Below are 17,383 nucleotides of genomic sequence, written 5' to 3' on the forward strand. Positions count from 1 at the left end.
TGGTTCCAGTGTTGCGGAGTGGGAGTTTGAGTGACAGGCCGTGGACCCCCTGACCCCAGGAGGAGCCCCCCCTGCTTCAGAGGCCATCAAACGTCAAAACCTCACGATCAACACAATGTTTAATGGATCAGATCAAATGTCAATGACTAAGCCTAACATTAATACTACGTATAAACTAAAAGCAAGTTTAAATTAGGCCTATATGTAACTATAATTCATTGATACATTTAAAACCCACATTTATTCACAAAATATGATTTTATAATGATGGCGAGAGATTTTAATGTGTTGCTGTTTTTTTTTTTACATGTTTTACTTGAACCAAAGCACAATGTTTAAAGCCAAACGTAAGCACTCTTCAACGTAAGTACGCTCAGTAAGCTGAATATTCGGTTTTATTTATTTGGTTTTATGTATTTATTGAATTACTTCGTCATATTCTGGCGGCGTCGGCGGCTGCGGGGCGGGGCGGGGCGGGGGGGGAGGGGGCGGGTGCACTGCAGACCGGAAGCGGAAACCAGCTGTGTTTCCTCGGAGCTTCCCGAAGCTAGCAGGGTTGGTGTGTTTTTACCTCCGGCTGTGAGCCCTAATCCTCGACCGGACGGGGGAGCCCCCGGTCCGGGTCGCGCCCCCGAGCCGGGTCGAGCCCCCGGTCCGGGTCGCTTCCCCGGTCCCGGTCGAGCCCCCGGTCCGCGTGTGAAGCCGCTCGTGGAACCATTAGCGTCCTGTGGCTAGCTACCTAGCGGGCTGCTGCCGCTGTCCGAGGTGCTGAACCCCGGGGCGGGACTCCCGGAGCCTCGTTGGTCGAGGGTCTTAAGCCCTGGCTCGTGATTTAGTTATCGTCCAACATGTGATAGAACAGCATGTAGTGTTGTGCTCGACCGAGGCGGGATGAGGCCGATGGTTAAACACACGGAGGCTAATCTGGAGCTAGGCTATGTTCCGCAGTGGGTCAGATAACTCGTCCTTCGTGTGTGTGGGGATAGGTGATGGATGTTTTGGTGCGTGTGGAGGTCGTTTCACGGTGTGTGGGGATAGGGGATGGATGTTTTGGTGCGTGTGGAGGTCGTTTCACGGTGTGTGGGGATAGGTGATGGATGTTTTGGTGTGTGTGGGGATAGGTGATGGTCCTCGTGTAACGCCGTGTCTCCCGGTCCGTCAGCAGGATCCGGTGTGGCGTTGAGACCGAGAGGAGACGAACCGCTGGAGCAGCAGAATGAACAGTCGCTGAAACACCTGGCGGCAAAGGAACGACACGCAGCACGACCTATCCCCGGCACAGCGCCACCGCAACAGAGGTGAGGAGAGGGGGAGGGAGGGGGGAGGGAGAGGGGAGGGAGAGGGGAGAGACGGGGTAGGGAGGGAGTAGAGCGGGGGGGGAGAGAGGGTAGGGAGGGGGAGAGAGAGGGTAGGGAGGGGGGATAGACGGGGTAGGGAGGGCGTAGAGACGGGGTAGGGAGGGCGTAGAGAAGGGGGAGAGAGGGCGTAGAGAAGGGGGAGAGAGGGCGTAGAGAAGGGGGAGAGACGGGGTAGGGAGGGGGCTGAGGCTCTGTACATCTGTCTTTGAAACCCTTCGTGAAAGGAAACGTTTTGATAAGGCTAGAGATGAACTGAGATGAAATGAAGAGTATTGTTTTCAACAGGAGGCCTACAGGTAGGGGTCAGGGGTCATCTGGCTCTAGGAGCCTACAGGTAGGGGTCAGGGGTCATCTGGCTCTAGGAGCCTACAGGTAGGGGTCAGGGGTCATCTGGCTCTAGGAGCCTACAGGTAGGGGTCAGGGGTCATCTTGTCTAGGAGCCTACAGGTAGGGGTCAGGGGTCATCTGGCTCTAGGAGCCTACAGGTAGGGGTCAGGGGTCATCTTGTCTAGGAGCCTACAGGTAGACTGCAGCTCATTGACTGTAAACACCTGTGATTCCACTAACCACTAGACCAGGGGGATGTTTCTCAGGTCTCTGGTGTCTCTGGTCCAGCAGGTCTTATTCTGGTCTTCATCATGACGTCCTCCATGCTCCGTCGACAGCTCAAGAACCTGGTCCAGAACTACTCTGAGGCCGAGGTCAAGGTCAGGACAACACTCTTAATCTGCATATACCAGGAACCCTTAACTAGTAACCCTAACATTTAACATTTATCTACTAACCTTTAACTAGTAACATTTAACTACCAACCTTTAACCGGTAACTGGTAACTAGACTCTAACCGGACTCTAACGCTAACCTGACTCTAACTCTAACCTGACTCTAACCTGACTCTAACTCTAACCTGACTCTAACCTGACTCTAACTCTAACCTGACTCTATCTCTAACCTGACTCTAACTCTAACCTGACTCTGACTCTAACCTGACTCTAACTCTAACCTGACTCTATCTCTATCCTGATTCTAACCTGACTCTAACTCTATCCTGACTCTGACTCTAACCTGACTCTAACTCTATCCTGACTCTGACTCTAACCTGACTCTAACTCTAACCTGACTCTGACTCTAACCTGACTCTAACTCTAACCTGACTCTAACTCTATCCTGACTCTAACCTGACTCTAACCCTAACCTGACTCTGACTCTAACCTGACTCTGACTCTAACTCTATCCTGACTCTAACCTGACTCTAACTCTAACCTGACTCTAACTCTATCCTGACTCTAACTCTATCCTGACTCTAACCTGACTCTAACTCTAACCTGACTCTAACTCTAACCTGACTCTAACTCTAACCTGACTCTAACTCTAACCTGACTCTAACTCTATCCTGACTCTAACTCTATCCTGACTCTAACTCTAACCTGACTCTAACCTGACTCTAACTCTAACCTGACTCTAACTCTATCCTGACTCTAACTCTATCCTGACTCTAACTCTATCCTGACTCTAACCTGACTCTAACTCTAACCTGACTCTAACTCTAACCTGACTCTAACTCTAACCTGACTCTAACCTGACTCTAACTCTAACCTGACTCTAACTCTATCCTGACTCTAACTCTATCCTGACTCTAACCTGACTCTAACTCTAACCTGACTCTAACTCTAACCTGACTCTAACTCTAACCTGACTCTAACTCTAACCTGACTCTAACTCTAACCTGACTCTAACTCTATCCTGACTCTAACTCTATCCTGACTCTGACTCTAACCTGACTCTAACCTGACTCTAACCCTAACCTGACTCTAACTCTAACCTGACTCTAACTCTAACCTGACTCTAACTCTAACCTGACTCTAACTCTATCCTGACTCTAACTCTATCCTGACTCTAACTCTATCCTGACTCTAACCTGACTCTAACTCTAACCTGACTCTAACTCTAACCTGACTCTAACTCTAACCTGACTCTAACTCTATCCTGACTCTAACTCTATCCTGACTCTAACTCTAACCTGACTCTAACCTGACTCTAACTCTAACCTGACTCTAACTCTATCCTGACTCTAACTCTAACCTGACTCTAACTCTAACCTGACTCTAACCTGACTCTAACTCTAACCTGACTCTAACTCTAACCTGACTCTAACTCTATCCTGACTCTAACTCTAACCTGACTCTAACGCTATCCTGACTCTAACTCTAACCTGACTCTAACTCTATCCTGACTCTAACTCTAACCTGACTCTAACTCTATCCTGACTCTAACTCTAACCTGACTCTAACCTGACTCTAACTCTAACCTGACTCTAACTCTAACCTGACTCTATCCTGACTCTAACTCTATCCTGACTCTAACTCTATCCTGACTCTAACGCTATCCTGACTCTAACGCTATCCTGACTCTAACTCTAACCTGACTCTATCCTGACTCTAACTCTAACCTGACTCTAACTCCACCTGGCTGTCACCTGGGCTCCAGGTGAGGGAGGCCACCTCAAACGATCCCTGGGGTCCGTCCAGCTCCCAGATGGCGGACCTCTCAGACCTCACCTACAACGTGGTGGCCTGCAATGAGATCATGACCATGTTGTGGAAGCGCCTGAAGGACGACAAGAACTGGAGACACATCCACAAGGTGAGGGTCTGGAGCCCCGCCTCCTAACACATCCACAAGGTGAGGGTCTGGAGCCCCGCCTCCTAACACAGCCACAAGGTGAGGGTCTGGAGCCCCGCCTCCTAACACAGCCACAAGGTGAGGGTCTGGAGCCCCGCCTCCTAACACAGCCACAAGGTGAGGGTCTGGAGCCCCGCCTCCTAACACAGCCACAAGGTGAGGGTCTGGAGCCCCGCCTCCTAACACAGCCACAAGGTGAGGGTCTGGAGCCCCGCCTCCTAACACAGCCACAAGGTGAGGGTCTGGAGCCCAGTGCTGTGTCCTCCTAACACGGTGCTGTGTCCTCCTAACACGGTGCTGTGTCCCCCACAGTGCTGTGTCCCCCTAACACAGTGCTGTGTCCCCCTAACACGGTGCTGTGTCCTCCTAACACGGTGCTGTGTCCTCCTAACACGGTGCTGTGTCCCCCACAGTCGCTCACCCTGCTGGAGTATCTGCTGAAGACGGGTGATGAGCGCGTGCTGCTGAAGATGAAGGACAACATCTACATCGTCAAGGCCCTCACAGAGTTCCGCTTCATGGACAAAGACGGCAAGGACCAGGTGAGGACGGCCCTCGGACCCAGGGTACCTTCAGGGTTAGGGATAGGGCTGACCCTGACCTTCAGGGATAGGGATGGGCTGACCCTGACCTTCAGGGATAGGGCTGACCCTGACCTTCAGGGATAGGGATAGGGCTGACCCTGACCTTCAGGGATAGGGCTGACCCTGACCTTCAGGGATAGGGATAGGGCTGACCCTGACCTTCAGGGATAGGGCTGACCCTGACCTTCAGGGATAGGGATAGGGCTGACCCTGACCTTCAGGGTTAGGGATAGGGCTGACCCTGACCTTCAGGGTTAGGGTAGGGCTGACCCTGACCTTCAGGGATAGGGCTAACCCTGACCTTCAGGGTTAGGGTAGGGCTGGGCGATATGGCTGAAAACTGGACTTAACCTTCCCCTAATTGTAGGCAGACAGGGAAAGGGAATGTCAACACAACCATGGAAAACTCTCAAATAAATGTAAACAAGTCTGAATGAAAATTAACATCACAATGAAAACTTAACAATTATCAATTATAAAGTGCTCAAAAACATGTGCTACAAAAAAGGGCAAAAACATTTGCAGTGTTAAATGTAAACACAGAGAAGCCTGAGATCTGAGAAGAACTATCTTCATATATATATTTTTACTGCAAGTTTAGTGCAAAAAAAGTTCACCCTCTGGTGAATAACATTTTTTAAAATATATGCAGCGTTTTGTAAACAGAACGAATTAGAAGTAGAAGTAAAACTGAGGTAGACTTATCATCTGTAACATCTGAACTATTTGAGTATATTTTCACTCACGGTGTTGTGTTAGGAACACCAGCTGGTTGACCTCCTCTGGTTTTAAAGCTGCCCTGGTGCACGTAACAATATTACCCCCAGTACTAACAATTCTTTCTGAGGGGGTACTGGTGGCTGGGATGCACGAGTACTTTTTTGCCAGCTGAGACAATCTGGGGACGTTGTGTTCATGGAGCCTCCACCAGTCCAGAGGTTCAGACTCACTGTCTGCATCAGGGCACATCAGGTACCTTTCCAGCTCACTCTCCACTTTTTGTTCATCAGTGAGAGGCAAGGCATCTTCTTCTTGACTCTGCTTTCTGAAGAAGCTCCCCAATGACTTGCGTTTCTTCTTCAAGCCCAGTGGTAGAGGTGGTCCAGCTTCTCCTTCTGCACCTTGGTCTGCTGCTCCCTCAGAAGCCCCTGCCTGTGATTACCTCAGACACTGCTCTCATTTTAATAGCCCCTACCTTCTCTGGTCCGATGTACTGGACTTTAAACCTGGGGTCCATCAAGGTAGCCATGTCAAGGAGATCATCTGTGCAGGGTTGCCGCGGATCTTGAAAAGTATTAAAAGTCATTGAATTTAAGTTTCCATATTCAAGGCCTTAAATGTCTTAAAAAGTCTGGAATTATTGGGTGGGCGGCATTAAATTTAATCGGGGGGAGAATTAATGAGCGGGTGTATTTTGTTTCATTTCTATTTTTGTATCTTGTATATTTGTTCAGTTTTACGTTTCATTTTACAACCTACAATGTCCGGTTGGTCAAACCGATACGCTAGAACAGTGGTTCTCAAACGGTGGAGCGTTCTCTAGTGGTACGCGGAGTATGAACGTTTTTTTTATATATATAAAGTTGAAGCAGAGCTGGGTTCACCGTGACTCTCACGGGTTCACCGTGTGACACACGCTTTTGCCTGCTTACACACACGCCACACATCCAACAACAATAACAATCCTGATCGCTCCCCCCCCCCCACGTCAAAAATCCCGATCGCATTGTTAATTTATTACATAAATGAACTGGCTACAACAATGAAACAATAAATGATTTACAATGCTCCGAATGAGCACATGTGTGATGGCCGTGCAGTGTTTTCCACACATAGGCCAATGTGTGGCGGTGCGCCACAGATTGAACAACGAGCGCCACAAATTGATTACGTTTTTCTTATTTATTTTTACTTGAACGCGATTTTTAAATGTAACTCCGCCAGCCCGTAATCGCACCCCCGTAATGCTGCCAGTCCGACGTGTTCCCATTCCGACAGTCCTGTGCGCGTATGCAAATTAGCCATGTGCGCCAAACAGAAGAAGGGCCCTATCTTGCGCCCGGCGCAATTGACTTTGATGGACGTGTTCTAACGCATTTTTAATCAATGAAATGCTAACACAACAGTATATATCTGACCATTTAATTTTCGAAATTGTAGGTGAAGCCGAGCTTTCCTTGCAGTCGAGAAGTCGCCACTACGAAAGAATGCAATGTATCCAACTAGCGGGATCTAAACAAACACTGCGGTCCAGCTAGCCGTCCCTCGTTTTCGCGTGGTCAAGCCAGCCGCTCCAAAATTTTCCAGTGCGCCCTTATTGCTGACTTTATGGCAAATACTTTGCAGCGCTAGTTTACTGCAGCGTGTGGAAACTTCCGGTTTTCAAAATAAAACGTGGGTATTAAATGTATTAAACGTTTATTTAAAAAATATGAAGTGTTAACATTTGATTTAAAAAAAATGAAGTAAGAGTTGTGTCTCATAAAACAAGTATGATCCTGCACTAATTTTGAGCCAATAGGTCACATTACCTGGAAGGAATGCTCATATTTACATTATGAAATGTACTAATAATTCATAAAAAATATAAGGGGAAGTAAAATGCTATAAAAAGAGGTGTGTCTCATACAGCAGTGTAGATCTACTGTCCTACACTCATTTTGAGCCAATAGGTCACATGACCTGGAAGCTATTGAGCTTTAATGCTCATATTTACATTATGAAATGTATTAAAAATTCATATACCTTGATGATATATAGGCTAGGTTTTTTATACAACAAAGTATGCTATTAGGCACAAATATTTGATATTTGTGACTTTGAATATTGCTAATGCCAGAGAATGTCTCATGAGGGTGCTAACATTCTTATCAGAAAAGCTGGCTGTGTTTGGCCATGGAAGAACGTAATTTAGCTGTTTGGCCATTCAATGGAAAACTTGGGCAACTCTGGCTTACTTTCCTCTTCCTCGAAAAAAAAGTCCTTATGTCCATCTCGTGTCGCTGTCGTTGATCCGACTCTCAACATAGGCTTGCTTCGGTCGGCTTCGGAGTGGATTTCTATTTATATGGGTATTCCCCCTACTGATAAAGTGGAACGGATTTGATTGTGAAGCGATGGAAAGAACGCTGGACTAGTAGACCAGTCATGCACTAGTATTTTTGATGGCAAATGTGGGGGGGTCGAAACAACTTTTTTTCAAGGGTGGGGGGGACGTGTCCCCCCCCAATTATATTATGGTGACGCCCATGGTCGTTACTATTCGTTACTCAAACTGAATAAAACTCATAATGAACGGAGTATATAGTGTATAGTCTCGATTTTTTTGCAGCGGTATTGGTATTAAATTTTCCTTTTAGAGGTCTTGAAAAGGTCTTGAAAGTCATTAAATTTGTACTTTAAAAATGTGTAGATACCATGCATCTGTGTCAGGGCCAGCATATTTCTCATCAAGATAGGTCATTATTTTTGTCTTCATCTCTTTTGTGAGTTGAGTGTCCCCCTCATTTACCTTAAGCAAATTGGAGAGGAACAGGTGGAGCACAGGCTTCACATAAGAGACGGTCACATATGAGTCTGTGAGCTCCAGGAGAGGAGCTAAGGCCGCATTCATTGACTCAAGGACATCAGTGTCCAGCCACGTTGGGATCAGGTGCCTTTTGTCAGCAGACAGAACTTCAGTGATGGCCTTTTGCTGCTTTAGGACCCTTGCCACTATATTTTGTCTTGAGCCCCACCTGGTTAGTGACTCTGAGCAGCTGGTGTGTGGGAAGATTGAGACGTTGCTGTGCTTTGGAGAGCACACACAGAGTGATGCACAACATTTTGTCTTCAATTAGAGTCCAGAACAGTGCCTCCTTCAAGCCTTCTGCTATAATTTCTCCTGTGCAGGGGTTAAAACTAACCTTTTTCACCACCGTCCCGGAAACATCCCAAAAAATTTTTTGAACCGTTCCAAATTGTCCCGAATTTTCCCCAAAATCTTTTTTACATTTTGAGTTGTTATTTACTGATAATATAATAAAAACACAATACATTATGTTGATAAAATAATATATTTATTTCCAGACTAGATTTGTTTAGCTTCAAGATGACAACCAACACCCTCAGTCACAGAACTGTGGTCTACGTGACTTTCTGCCACTACACTACATTTAGTGACTGCATTTACCCTAATTTCCCGACTATAAGCCGCGGTTTATACACAAATTTTCCAAAATTCCTTAAGCTATGCAGCTTATGCATGGGTGCGGCCAATACATGGGAAAACTATTTCTAAAAATCCATTTTCAGTTAATTAGGTTATTCATTCTTTGCTACAAATTGCTTTCGTACGTCGTTCGTTGGTAAGGTTGGTCTGAAGCGCTCGTAGAACCTTCTTAGCTCTACCGTAGTGATGGTTCAGCTCCACCACTGTTCAGTAACCTTTAGAAATCCCCATTGCGCATGGAATTGCTACATTGGCAGTGTTGTGTTTCACCAATATACAGTAGGCCTACACGTACAGCAGGCGAGGTCAGCTCGACTCGCTTACAATAATTTCAAAAACTCGCAACTTCAAAAAATTATTGTATTTATTTTACAATTCAAAAATGAACAAAACTGTCTTCTAAATTAATGAAATGATACTGGGCAACGAGTGCTTTGTCATGAGGCACTGATGCCGAGTACCTCTCCATGGTGATCTGCTGCTGCTTTTGTGGTGTTGCTTTTTCAGCAATAGGGTTGTTGTGGTTGGCCGTTGTTTTCGGATACGGCTGTGCTCCAAAGGGTGAGAGCGGCTAAGGTGGTAAAACAAGTTGGTTGTATTACCAGTCGTGGTGGGGACGACGGTCTTGCATAATTTGCAGACAACATTGGTCTGACTACGGTCTGACTGATAAAATGTTATTTCAAATAGGTAGCCTATGTTAAGCCTAGGCTATTTGTTGACCTGGTGAACAAAGGTTTCAATTTGCAGAATGTTAAGAGTGTCTGCTATTAAAGATGTTTCTTAAAACATTCAGATTTTATGCTTGGAAGATAGCATCAATTAGGCATCCCCTTTGTTTTAAATGCATATGACTCAAGGATGTGGGTCGGGAAGCAAGTGGGGTTCATTATTTTAATATTAATACTTGCGGTCCGAGTTGCGGTTTGGTTGGTTCTGTGGCGCTGCGCCACACTGGTCTCTGTGTGGGAAACACTGAGTACTGATCCTCCTAGGTACTAGAGGACTGATCCGGAGCACTGCAGTACTGCAGTACTGGTACTACAGGTCTGACCCTGGTCTTGTCTCTGGTAGGGCACCACGGTGCGGGAGAAGGCCAAGGTGGTGCTAGTGCTGATGGAGGACGACGAGAAGCTGAAGACGGAGCGAGACTTTGCGGTGAAGACCAGAGAGAAGACCTCGAAGAGCGCTGCAGGTAGGACCTCCTCGCCTGCCCCCGCTCTAGGAGGTGGTGATGCACCGTGTCTGACCCCGCTCTCCCTCCAGCCTCCTCCTCAGACACCCCCAAGGACCCCAGCTACCGGCCCTGCTACGTGGCCGGGGCGTCCGGCCTGCCCTCCCTGGACAACATCCCCTCGGTGGCCGACCTCACCGCCTCCTTCGCCGCCCGCAAGGAGGAGCGGCTGAGGCTGGAGGAGGAGAAGAAGGAGGCGGAGCGGAGGGTGAGTGAAGGAGCGCGCTGGGACCGGTCCTGACCAGCGGGGATCTGGGGGAACACGCTGGGGTGGGTGGAGGTGGTGGTGGTGGTGAGAGTGGTGGTGAGGGTGGAGGTGGTGGTGGTGGTGAGAGTGGTGGTGAGGGTGGAGGTGGTGGTGGTGGTGAGAGTGGTGGTGAGGGTGGAGGTGGTGGTGGTGGTGAGAGTGGAGGTGGTGGTGGTGGTGATGAAGGTGATGATGATGAAGGTGGTGGTGATGATGATGAAGGTGGTGGTGATGATGAAGGTGGTGGTGATGAAGGTGATGATGATGAGGGTGAAGGTGATGATGAAGGTGGTGATGATGAAGGTGGTGGTGATGATGGTGGTGGTGATGATGAAGGTGGTGATGATGAGGGTGAAGGTGATGATGAAGGTGGCGATGATGAGGGTGAAGGTGATGGTGAAGGTGATGATGAAGGTGGTGATGATGAGGGTGAAGGTGATGATGATGATGAAGGTGATGATGAAGGTGAAGGTGATGATGAAGGTGGTGGTGATGATGAGGGTGAAGGTGATGATGAAGGTGGTGGTGGTGATGATGAAGGTGGTGATGATGAGGGTGAAGGTGATGATGAAGGTGAAGGTGATGATGAAGGTGAAGGTAATGATGAAGGTGGTGATGATGAGGGTGAAGGTGGTGATGATGAAGGTGAAGGTGGTGATGATGAGGGTGAAGGTGGTGATGATGAAGGTGAAGGTGGTGATGATGAGGGTGAAGGTGGTGATGAAGGTGGTGATGATGATGAGGGTGAAGGTGGTGATGGAGGTGATGGAGGTGGTGAGGGTGGAGGTGGTGAGGGTGGAGGTGGTGAGGGTGAAGGTGGTGATGATGAGGGTGAAGGTGGTGATGGAGGTGATGGAGGTGGTGAGGGTGAAGGTGGTGATGGAGGTGGTGGTGATGATGAGGGTGAAGGTGGTGAGGGTGAAGGTGGTGATGATGAGGGTGAAGGTGGTGATGGAGGTGGTGGTGATGATGAGGGTGAAGGTGGTGATGGAGGTGGTGGTGATGATGAGGGTGATGGAGGTGGTGGTGATGATGAGGGTGAAGGTGGTGATGGAGGTGGTGGTGATGATGAGGGTGAAGGTGGTGATGGAGGTGGTGGTGATGATGAGGGTGAAGGTGGTGATGGAGGTGGTGGTGATGATGAGGGTGATGGAGGTGGTGGTGATGATGAGGGTGAAGGTGGTGATGGAGGTGGTGGTGATGATGAGGGTGAAGGTGGTGATGGAGGTGGTGGTGATGATGAGGGTGATGGAGGTGGTGGTGATGATGAGGGTGAAGGTGGTGATGGAGGTGGTGGTGATGATGAGGGTGAAGGTGGTGATGGAGGTGGTGGTGATGATGAGGGTGATGGAGGTGGTGGTGATGGTGAGGGTGAAGGTGGTGATGGAGGTGGTGGTGATGATGAGGGTGATGGAGGTGGTGGTGATGATGAGGGTGAAGGTGGTGATGGAGGTGGTGGTGATGATGAGGGTGATGGAGATGGTGGTGATGATGAGGGTGAAGGTGGTGATGGAGGTGGTGGTGATGATGAGGGTGAAGGTGGTGAAGGAGGTGGTGGTGATGATGAGGGTGAAGGTGGTGATGGAGGTGGTGGTGATGATGAGGGTGATGGAGGTGGTGGTGATGATGAGGGTGAAGGAGGTGGTGGTGATGATGAGGGTGATGGAGGTGGTGGTGATGATGAGGGTGAAGGAGGTGGTGGTGATGATGAGGGTGATGGAGGTGGTGGTGATGATGAGGGTGATGGAGGTGGTGGTGATGATGAGGGTGAAGGAGGTGGTGGTGATGATGAGGGTGAAGGTGGTGATGTAGGTGGTGAGGGTGAAGGTGGTGATGGAGGTGGTGGTGATGATGAGGGTGGTGATGGTGATGGAGGTGGTGGTGATGATGAGGGTGGTGATGGAGGTGTCCTCTGTCCTCAGTCCAAGCTGACGGAGGAGGAGCTGCAGTGGGAGGACGCTGGTCGGCCCGAGGCGTCCAGGCCCAGGAGCAGAGACCCGCCGGGCGCCCAGCTGGAGCCGGCCTCCCCTGAGGGGCCCCGGGGGGCCGACCCATGGGGCGCGGCCCCCCAGCCGCCCCCCGACCCCTGGGGGGCTCCGGCCAAGACGGAGGAAGACCCCTTCACCGCCCCCCCGGCCGACCCCTTCACCGCCCCCCAGGACCCGGCCGACCCCTTCACCGCCCCCCCGGCCCCCCAGGACCCGTTCTCCCAGGCGTCCGAGGACCCCGCCGACCCGTTCAGCGCCCCCCAGGACCCCGCCGACCCGTTCAGCGCCCCCCAGGACCCGGCCGACCCGTTCAGCGCCCCCCGAGAGGACCCCTTCTCCGCGCCTTCGGCCGGCCCGGACCCCTTCTCTGCGGGCAAGGAGGATCCTTTTGCCGTGCCTCAGGGCAGACCGGACCCCTTCGGTACGCCCCAGGAGGACCCCTTCACCGCGGCTGAGGACTTCGACTTCAACGCCGCCACGGATGACCCCTTCAGCACCCCCAAGAACCATCGCGTCAGCACCCCCAAAGTGGACCCCTTCTCAGCTAACAAGGACGCCACCGACCCCTTTGGTGCACCAGCACCATCCACCTTTAAAGGAGACCCCTTCAACGCCCCATCCAGCCCTAAAGGAGACCCCTTCAAGGGCCCATCCAGCCCTAAAGGAGACCCCTTCAAGGGCCCATCCAGCCCTAAAGGAGACCCCTTCAACGCCCCATCCAGCCCTAAAGGAGACCCCTTCAACGCCTCATCCAGCCCTAAAGGAGACCCCTTCAACGCCTCATCCAGCCCTAAAGGAGACCCCTTCAACGCCCCATCCAGCCCTAAAGGAGACCCCTTCAAGGGCCCATCCAGCCCTAAAGGAGACCCCTTCAACGCCTCATCCAGCCCTAAAGGAGACCCCTTCAACGCCTCATCCAGCCCTAAAGGAGACCCCTTCAACGCCTCATCCAGCCCTAAAGGAGACCCCTTCAACGCCTCATCCAGCCCTAAAGGAGACCCCTTCAACGCCTCATCCAGCCCTAAAGGAGACCCCTTCAACGCCCCATCCAGCCCCCTCAGAGAGGAGCCCCTCCTGGCCTCCACCACCCCCCCCAAAGCCGACCCTTCGGACCCCTTCGGCGCCCTGGCCGGGAGCCCCTCTGTGGATGCCTGGGAGCCCACCGCCACCTCCCCGCGGGCGCTGTCAGACTCCTGGGGGCCCATCGGGGCCCCCCAGACCCAGAGCAGCGGGGCTGACCCCTGGGGGGACGGCATCGCCTCGCCCACCAGCCCGGCGGCCATGTTTGGGGATGTGACCACACCGGACGGCGACCCCTGGGGGGCCCCAGGTGAGAGGGGCTCAAGGTCTGCGAGGGCCCCTGGTGGGAGCCCGGTGTCCTGCTGACAAAGTTCACTTTCTACATGAACTAGTTCAAAGTTAACTTTCTACATGAACTAGTTCAAAGTTCACTTTCTACATGAACTAGTTCAAAGTTCACTTTCTACATGAACTAGTTCAAAGTTAACTTTCTACATGAACTAGTTCAAAGTTCACTTTCTACATGAACTAGTTCAAAGTTCACTTTCTACATGAACTAGTTCAAAGTTCACTTTCTACATGAACTAGTTCAAAGTTCACTTTCTACATGAACTAGTTCAAAGTTCACTTTCTACATGAACTAGTTCAAAGTTCACTTTCTACATGAACTAGTTCAAAGTTCACTTTCTACATGAACTAGTTCAAAGTTCAGTTCACAAATCTTAAAATGAACTAGTTCAGTTCATAGTTCATAATTCAAAATTTGTAACTAAGTTCACAGTTCCAAAAAATTAACTAGTTCATAGTTCTTTTTTTCAATATGTTGCTGAAAGCTATTATATCGGAACCAACGTTCTCTCAGTTTAACTTCGTTCAATAGGGTGCCAGATTTCTATAGAGCCTTCCAGGTGAAAACCTGGCTAAAACACACTGTAAACAGGCCTTAAAGGACAATCCGGTATTTTGAACATTGAGCCCCTTTCTGGTTTGTCTGGGATGAAATCGAGTGGTTGACACCGAATGTTGACGATTGGTCCTGTCTCGGTATTTGGCTCATTTAGAATCGTCCAAGCCTGCTTCAGAATGGCTGGCTACATGTATGCACAAACCTGTCCTTAAAACAACCCTAAACGTTCGTTTTCAGAAATGTGAAACTCACCGAGTGGTTAGTGGTGTTGATGTTCCAAATCAAGTATCGTAGTGAAATACAGTTTCTGTCATGTTTTATTTAGCATTTTGTAAATCGAATTGAAACGGAAACCAGGCCGAAACTGGAAATGGGGCTGTTAAAGTTTGGTTGTATTCTTTTTGCTCGGTTCTCCGTATCAACAGTAGGGCTAGAACCGAGCGAAAAGACTACAACCAGCCCCTCTTTCCGTTTCTGGTCAACGAGCAATGAGTCTTCCAACAGAAATCAATGCATTTACAAAATGCCAAATAAAACACGACAGAAACTGTATTTCGCTACGATACTTGATTTGGAACATCAACGAACAACACATGTGAGTTTGACATTTCTGAAAATGAACGTTTAGGGTTGTTTTAAGGAAAGGTTTGTGAATGCCCGTAGCCAGCCATTCTGAAGCAGCCAGGGCGATTCTAAATGAGCCAAATACCTGAGACAGGACCAATCGTCAACATTCATGCTTCACTCACTGTCCACTATTGCTTTTTTCAAAACTACTTCATTTACATTTATAATCTATAATTATAATAATACATTTGTAATCTATAATTATAATAATACATTTGTATTCTTCTAGTTCAGTGTGAGGATCCATGTTTCACCTAGGTCGGAGACGACGCGTTTCCCGTTCCGACTTCCCACCTCTGACGTTAACGAACAGCCTAACGCCGTAGTGTTTGATGTTCTCTGTGACGTTAACCAACAGCCTAACGCCGTAGTGTTTGATGTTCTCTGTGACGTTAACCAACAGCCTAACGCCGTAGTGTTTGATGTTCTCTGTGACGTTAACCAACAGCCTAACGCCGTAGTGTTTGATGTTCTCTGTGACGTTAACCAACAGCCTAACGCCGTAGTGTTTGATGTTCTCTGTGACGTTAACCAACAGCCTAACGCCGTAGTGTTTGATGTTCTCTGTGACGTTAACCAACAGCCTAACGCCGTAGTGTTTGATGTTCTCTGTGACGTTAACCAACAGCCTAACGCCGTAGTGTTTGATGTTCTCTGTGACGTTAACCAACAGCCTAACGCTGTAGTGTTTGATGTTCTCTGTGACGTTAACCAACAGCCTAACGCCGTAGTGTTTGATGTTCTCTGTGACGTTAACCAACAGCCTAACGCCGTAGTGTTTGATGTTCTCTGTGACGTTAACCAACAGCCTAACGCCGTAGTGTTTGATGTTCTCTGTGACGTTAACCAACAGCCTAACGCCGTAGTGTTTGATGTTCTCTGTGACGTTAACCAACAGCCTAACGCCGTAGTGTTTGATGTTCTCTGTGACGTTAACCAACAGCCTAACGCCGTAGTGTTTGATGTTCTCTGTGACGTTAACCAACAGCCTAACGCCGTAGTGTTTGATGTTCTCTGTGACGTTAACCAACAGCCTAACGCCGTAGTGTTTGATGTTCTCTGTGACGTTAACCAACAGCCTAACGCCGTAGTGTTTGATGTTCTCTGTGTAGTAGATGAGTCATGTGATCACCCCATCCTGCATTTGAGGTGGTATCGGGGGAGCTTCCGATACTGGTATGGGTATGGGCTCTGTAGTGACACCGCCTCACAGCAGCCGGCGGTGTCAGAGGCCCTTAAAGGACCCAGGACGCGCCACCAGGTGTGGTGTGATTAGCCGTTACAAGCCGTTTTGGAAATCTGCCCCTTATGACATCACAGGTGGGCGCGTCCAGCTAGATGTGTGCTGATAGATCAGCCACCAGCCTTGTAACGGCTAATCACACCACAACTGGTGGCATGTCATGGCACCTTTAAGCCCGGTCTGATCCCGGTCTGGTCTCGGTCTGATCCCGGTCTGATCCCGGTCTGGTCCCGGTCTGAACCCGGTCTGATCCTGGTCTGATCCCGGTCTGAACCCGGTCTGATCCTGGTCTGATCCCGGTGTGATCCCGGTCTGGTCTCGGTCTGGTCCCGGTCTGATCCCGGTGTGATCCTGGTCTGAACCCGGTCTGATCCCGGTGTGATCCCGGTCTGATCCCGGTCTGATCCCGGTCTGGTCTCGGTCTGATCCCGGTGTGATCCTGGTCTGAACCCGGTCTGATCCCGGTGTGATCCCGGTGTGATCCCGGTCTGATCCCGGTCTGGTCTCGGTCTGATCCCGGTGTGATCCTGGTCTGAACCCGGTCTGATCCCGGTGTCAGCGACCCCTTCCTGATGTGAGCACCATGCCCCGCCCACAGACGCTGCACCAGCCAATCCGGACGATGCATGGGGCTCGCCCGCCCCGCCCCCAGGCTCCGCCCCCTCTGATGACCCGTTTGGAGACGGGCCGCCGAAGGCCAGCGACCCCTGGGGTGCCCCTGGCAACGCACCTAGCAACGGCACAGGTAAAGCACACCCCCTTTATTGTACTCCTCCGTCGTTGACTTCACCCCTCCATCATAACCCCTCCGTCATCACCCCTCCGTCATCACCCCTCCGTCATCACCCCTCCGTCATCACCCCTCCATCATCACCCCTCCATCATCACCCCTCCATCATCACCCCTCCATCATAACCCCTCCATCATCACCCCTCAATCATCACCCCTCCATCATCACCCCTCCATCATCACCCCTCCATCATCACCCCTCCATCATCACCCCTCCGTCATCATCCCTCCGTCATCACCCCTCCGTCATCACCCCTCCGTCATCACCCCTCCATCATCACCCCTCCATCATCACCCCTCCATCATCATCCCTTTGATGTCTGTCTCCGTCGACACTTCATCTGGTTCCTGTGGAGCACCATCGTGTGTGTGTGTGTGTGTGTGTGTGTGTGTGTGTGTGTGTGTGTGTGTGTGTGTGTGTGTGTGTGTGTGTGTGTGTGTGTGTGTGTGTGTGTGTGTGTGTGTGTGTGTGTGTGTGTGTGTTAGGGGTGTAA

The 17,383-nt window shown here is 50.1% G+C and overlaps 1 protein-coding gene across 1 annotated transcript in view; it reads left to right on the forward strand.

Annotated features, from left to right (window-relative positions):
• Positions 1-1,181: 1,181 nt before the first annotated feature.
• LOC311373235 (uncharacterized protein) overlaps positions 1,182-17,383 on the forward strand; it is a gene marked incomplete at its 3' end in the record, with an annotated part of 21,250 nt that continues 5,048 nt past the window's right edge. The window contains exons 1-8 of the mRNA XM_084490041.1: positions 1,182-1,298; positions 1,977-2,065; positions 3,846-4,001; positions 4,454-4,582; positions 9,909-10,029; positions 10,101-10,276; positions 12,238-13,633; positions 16,699-16,845. Coding sequence (XP_084346167.1) covers positions 1,997-2,065; positions 3,846-4,001; positions 4,454-4,582; positions 9,909-10,029; positions 10,101-10,276; positions 12,238-13,633; positions 16,699-16,845 — 2,194 coding nt within the window. The 5' untranslated portion in view covers positions 1,182-1,298; positions 1,977-1,996. The remainder of the gene's footprint in view (positions 1,299-1,976; positions 2,066-3,845; positions 4,002-4,453; positions 4,583-9,908; positions 10,030-10,100; positions 10,277-12,237; positions 13,634-16,698; positions 16,846-17,383) is intronic.

The sequence above is a fragment of the Micromesistius poutassou genome (genome assembly GCF_964030765.1).
Source record: "Micromesistius poutassou genome assembly, contig: SCAFFOLD_134, whole genome shotgun sequence".
NCBI classification, from domain to species: Eukaryota; Metazoa; Chordata; class Actinopteri; order Gadiformes; family Gadidae; genus Micromesistius; species Micromesistius poutassou.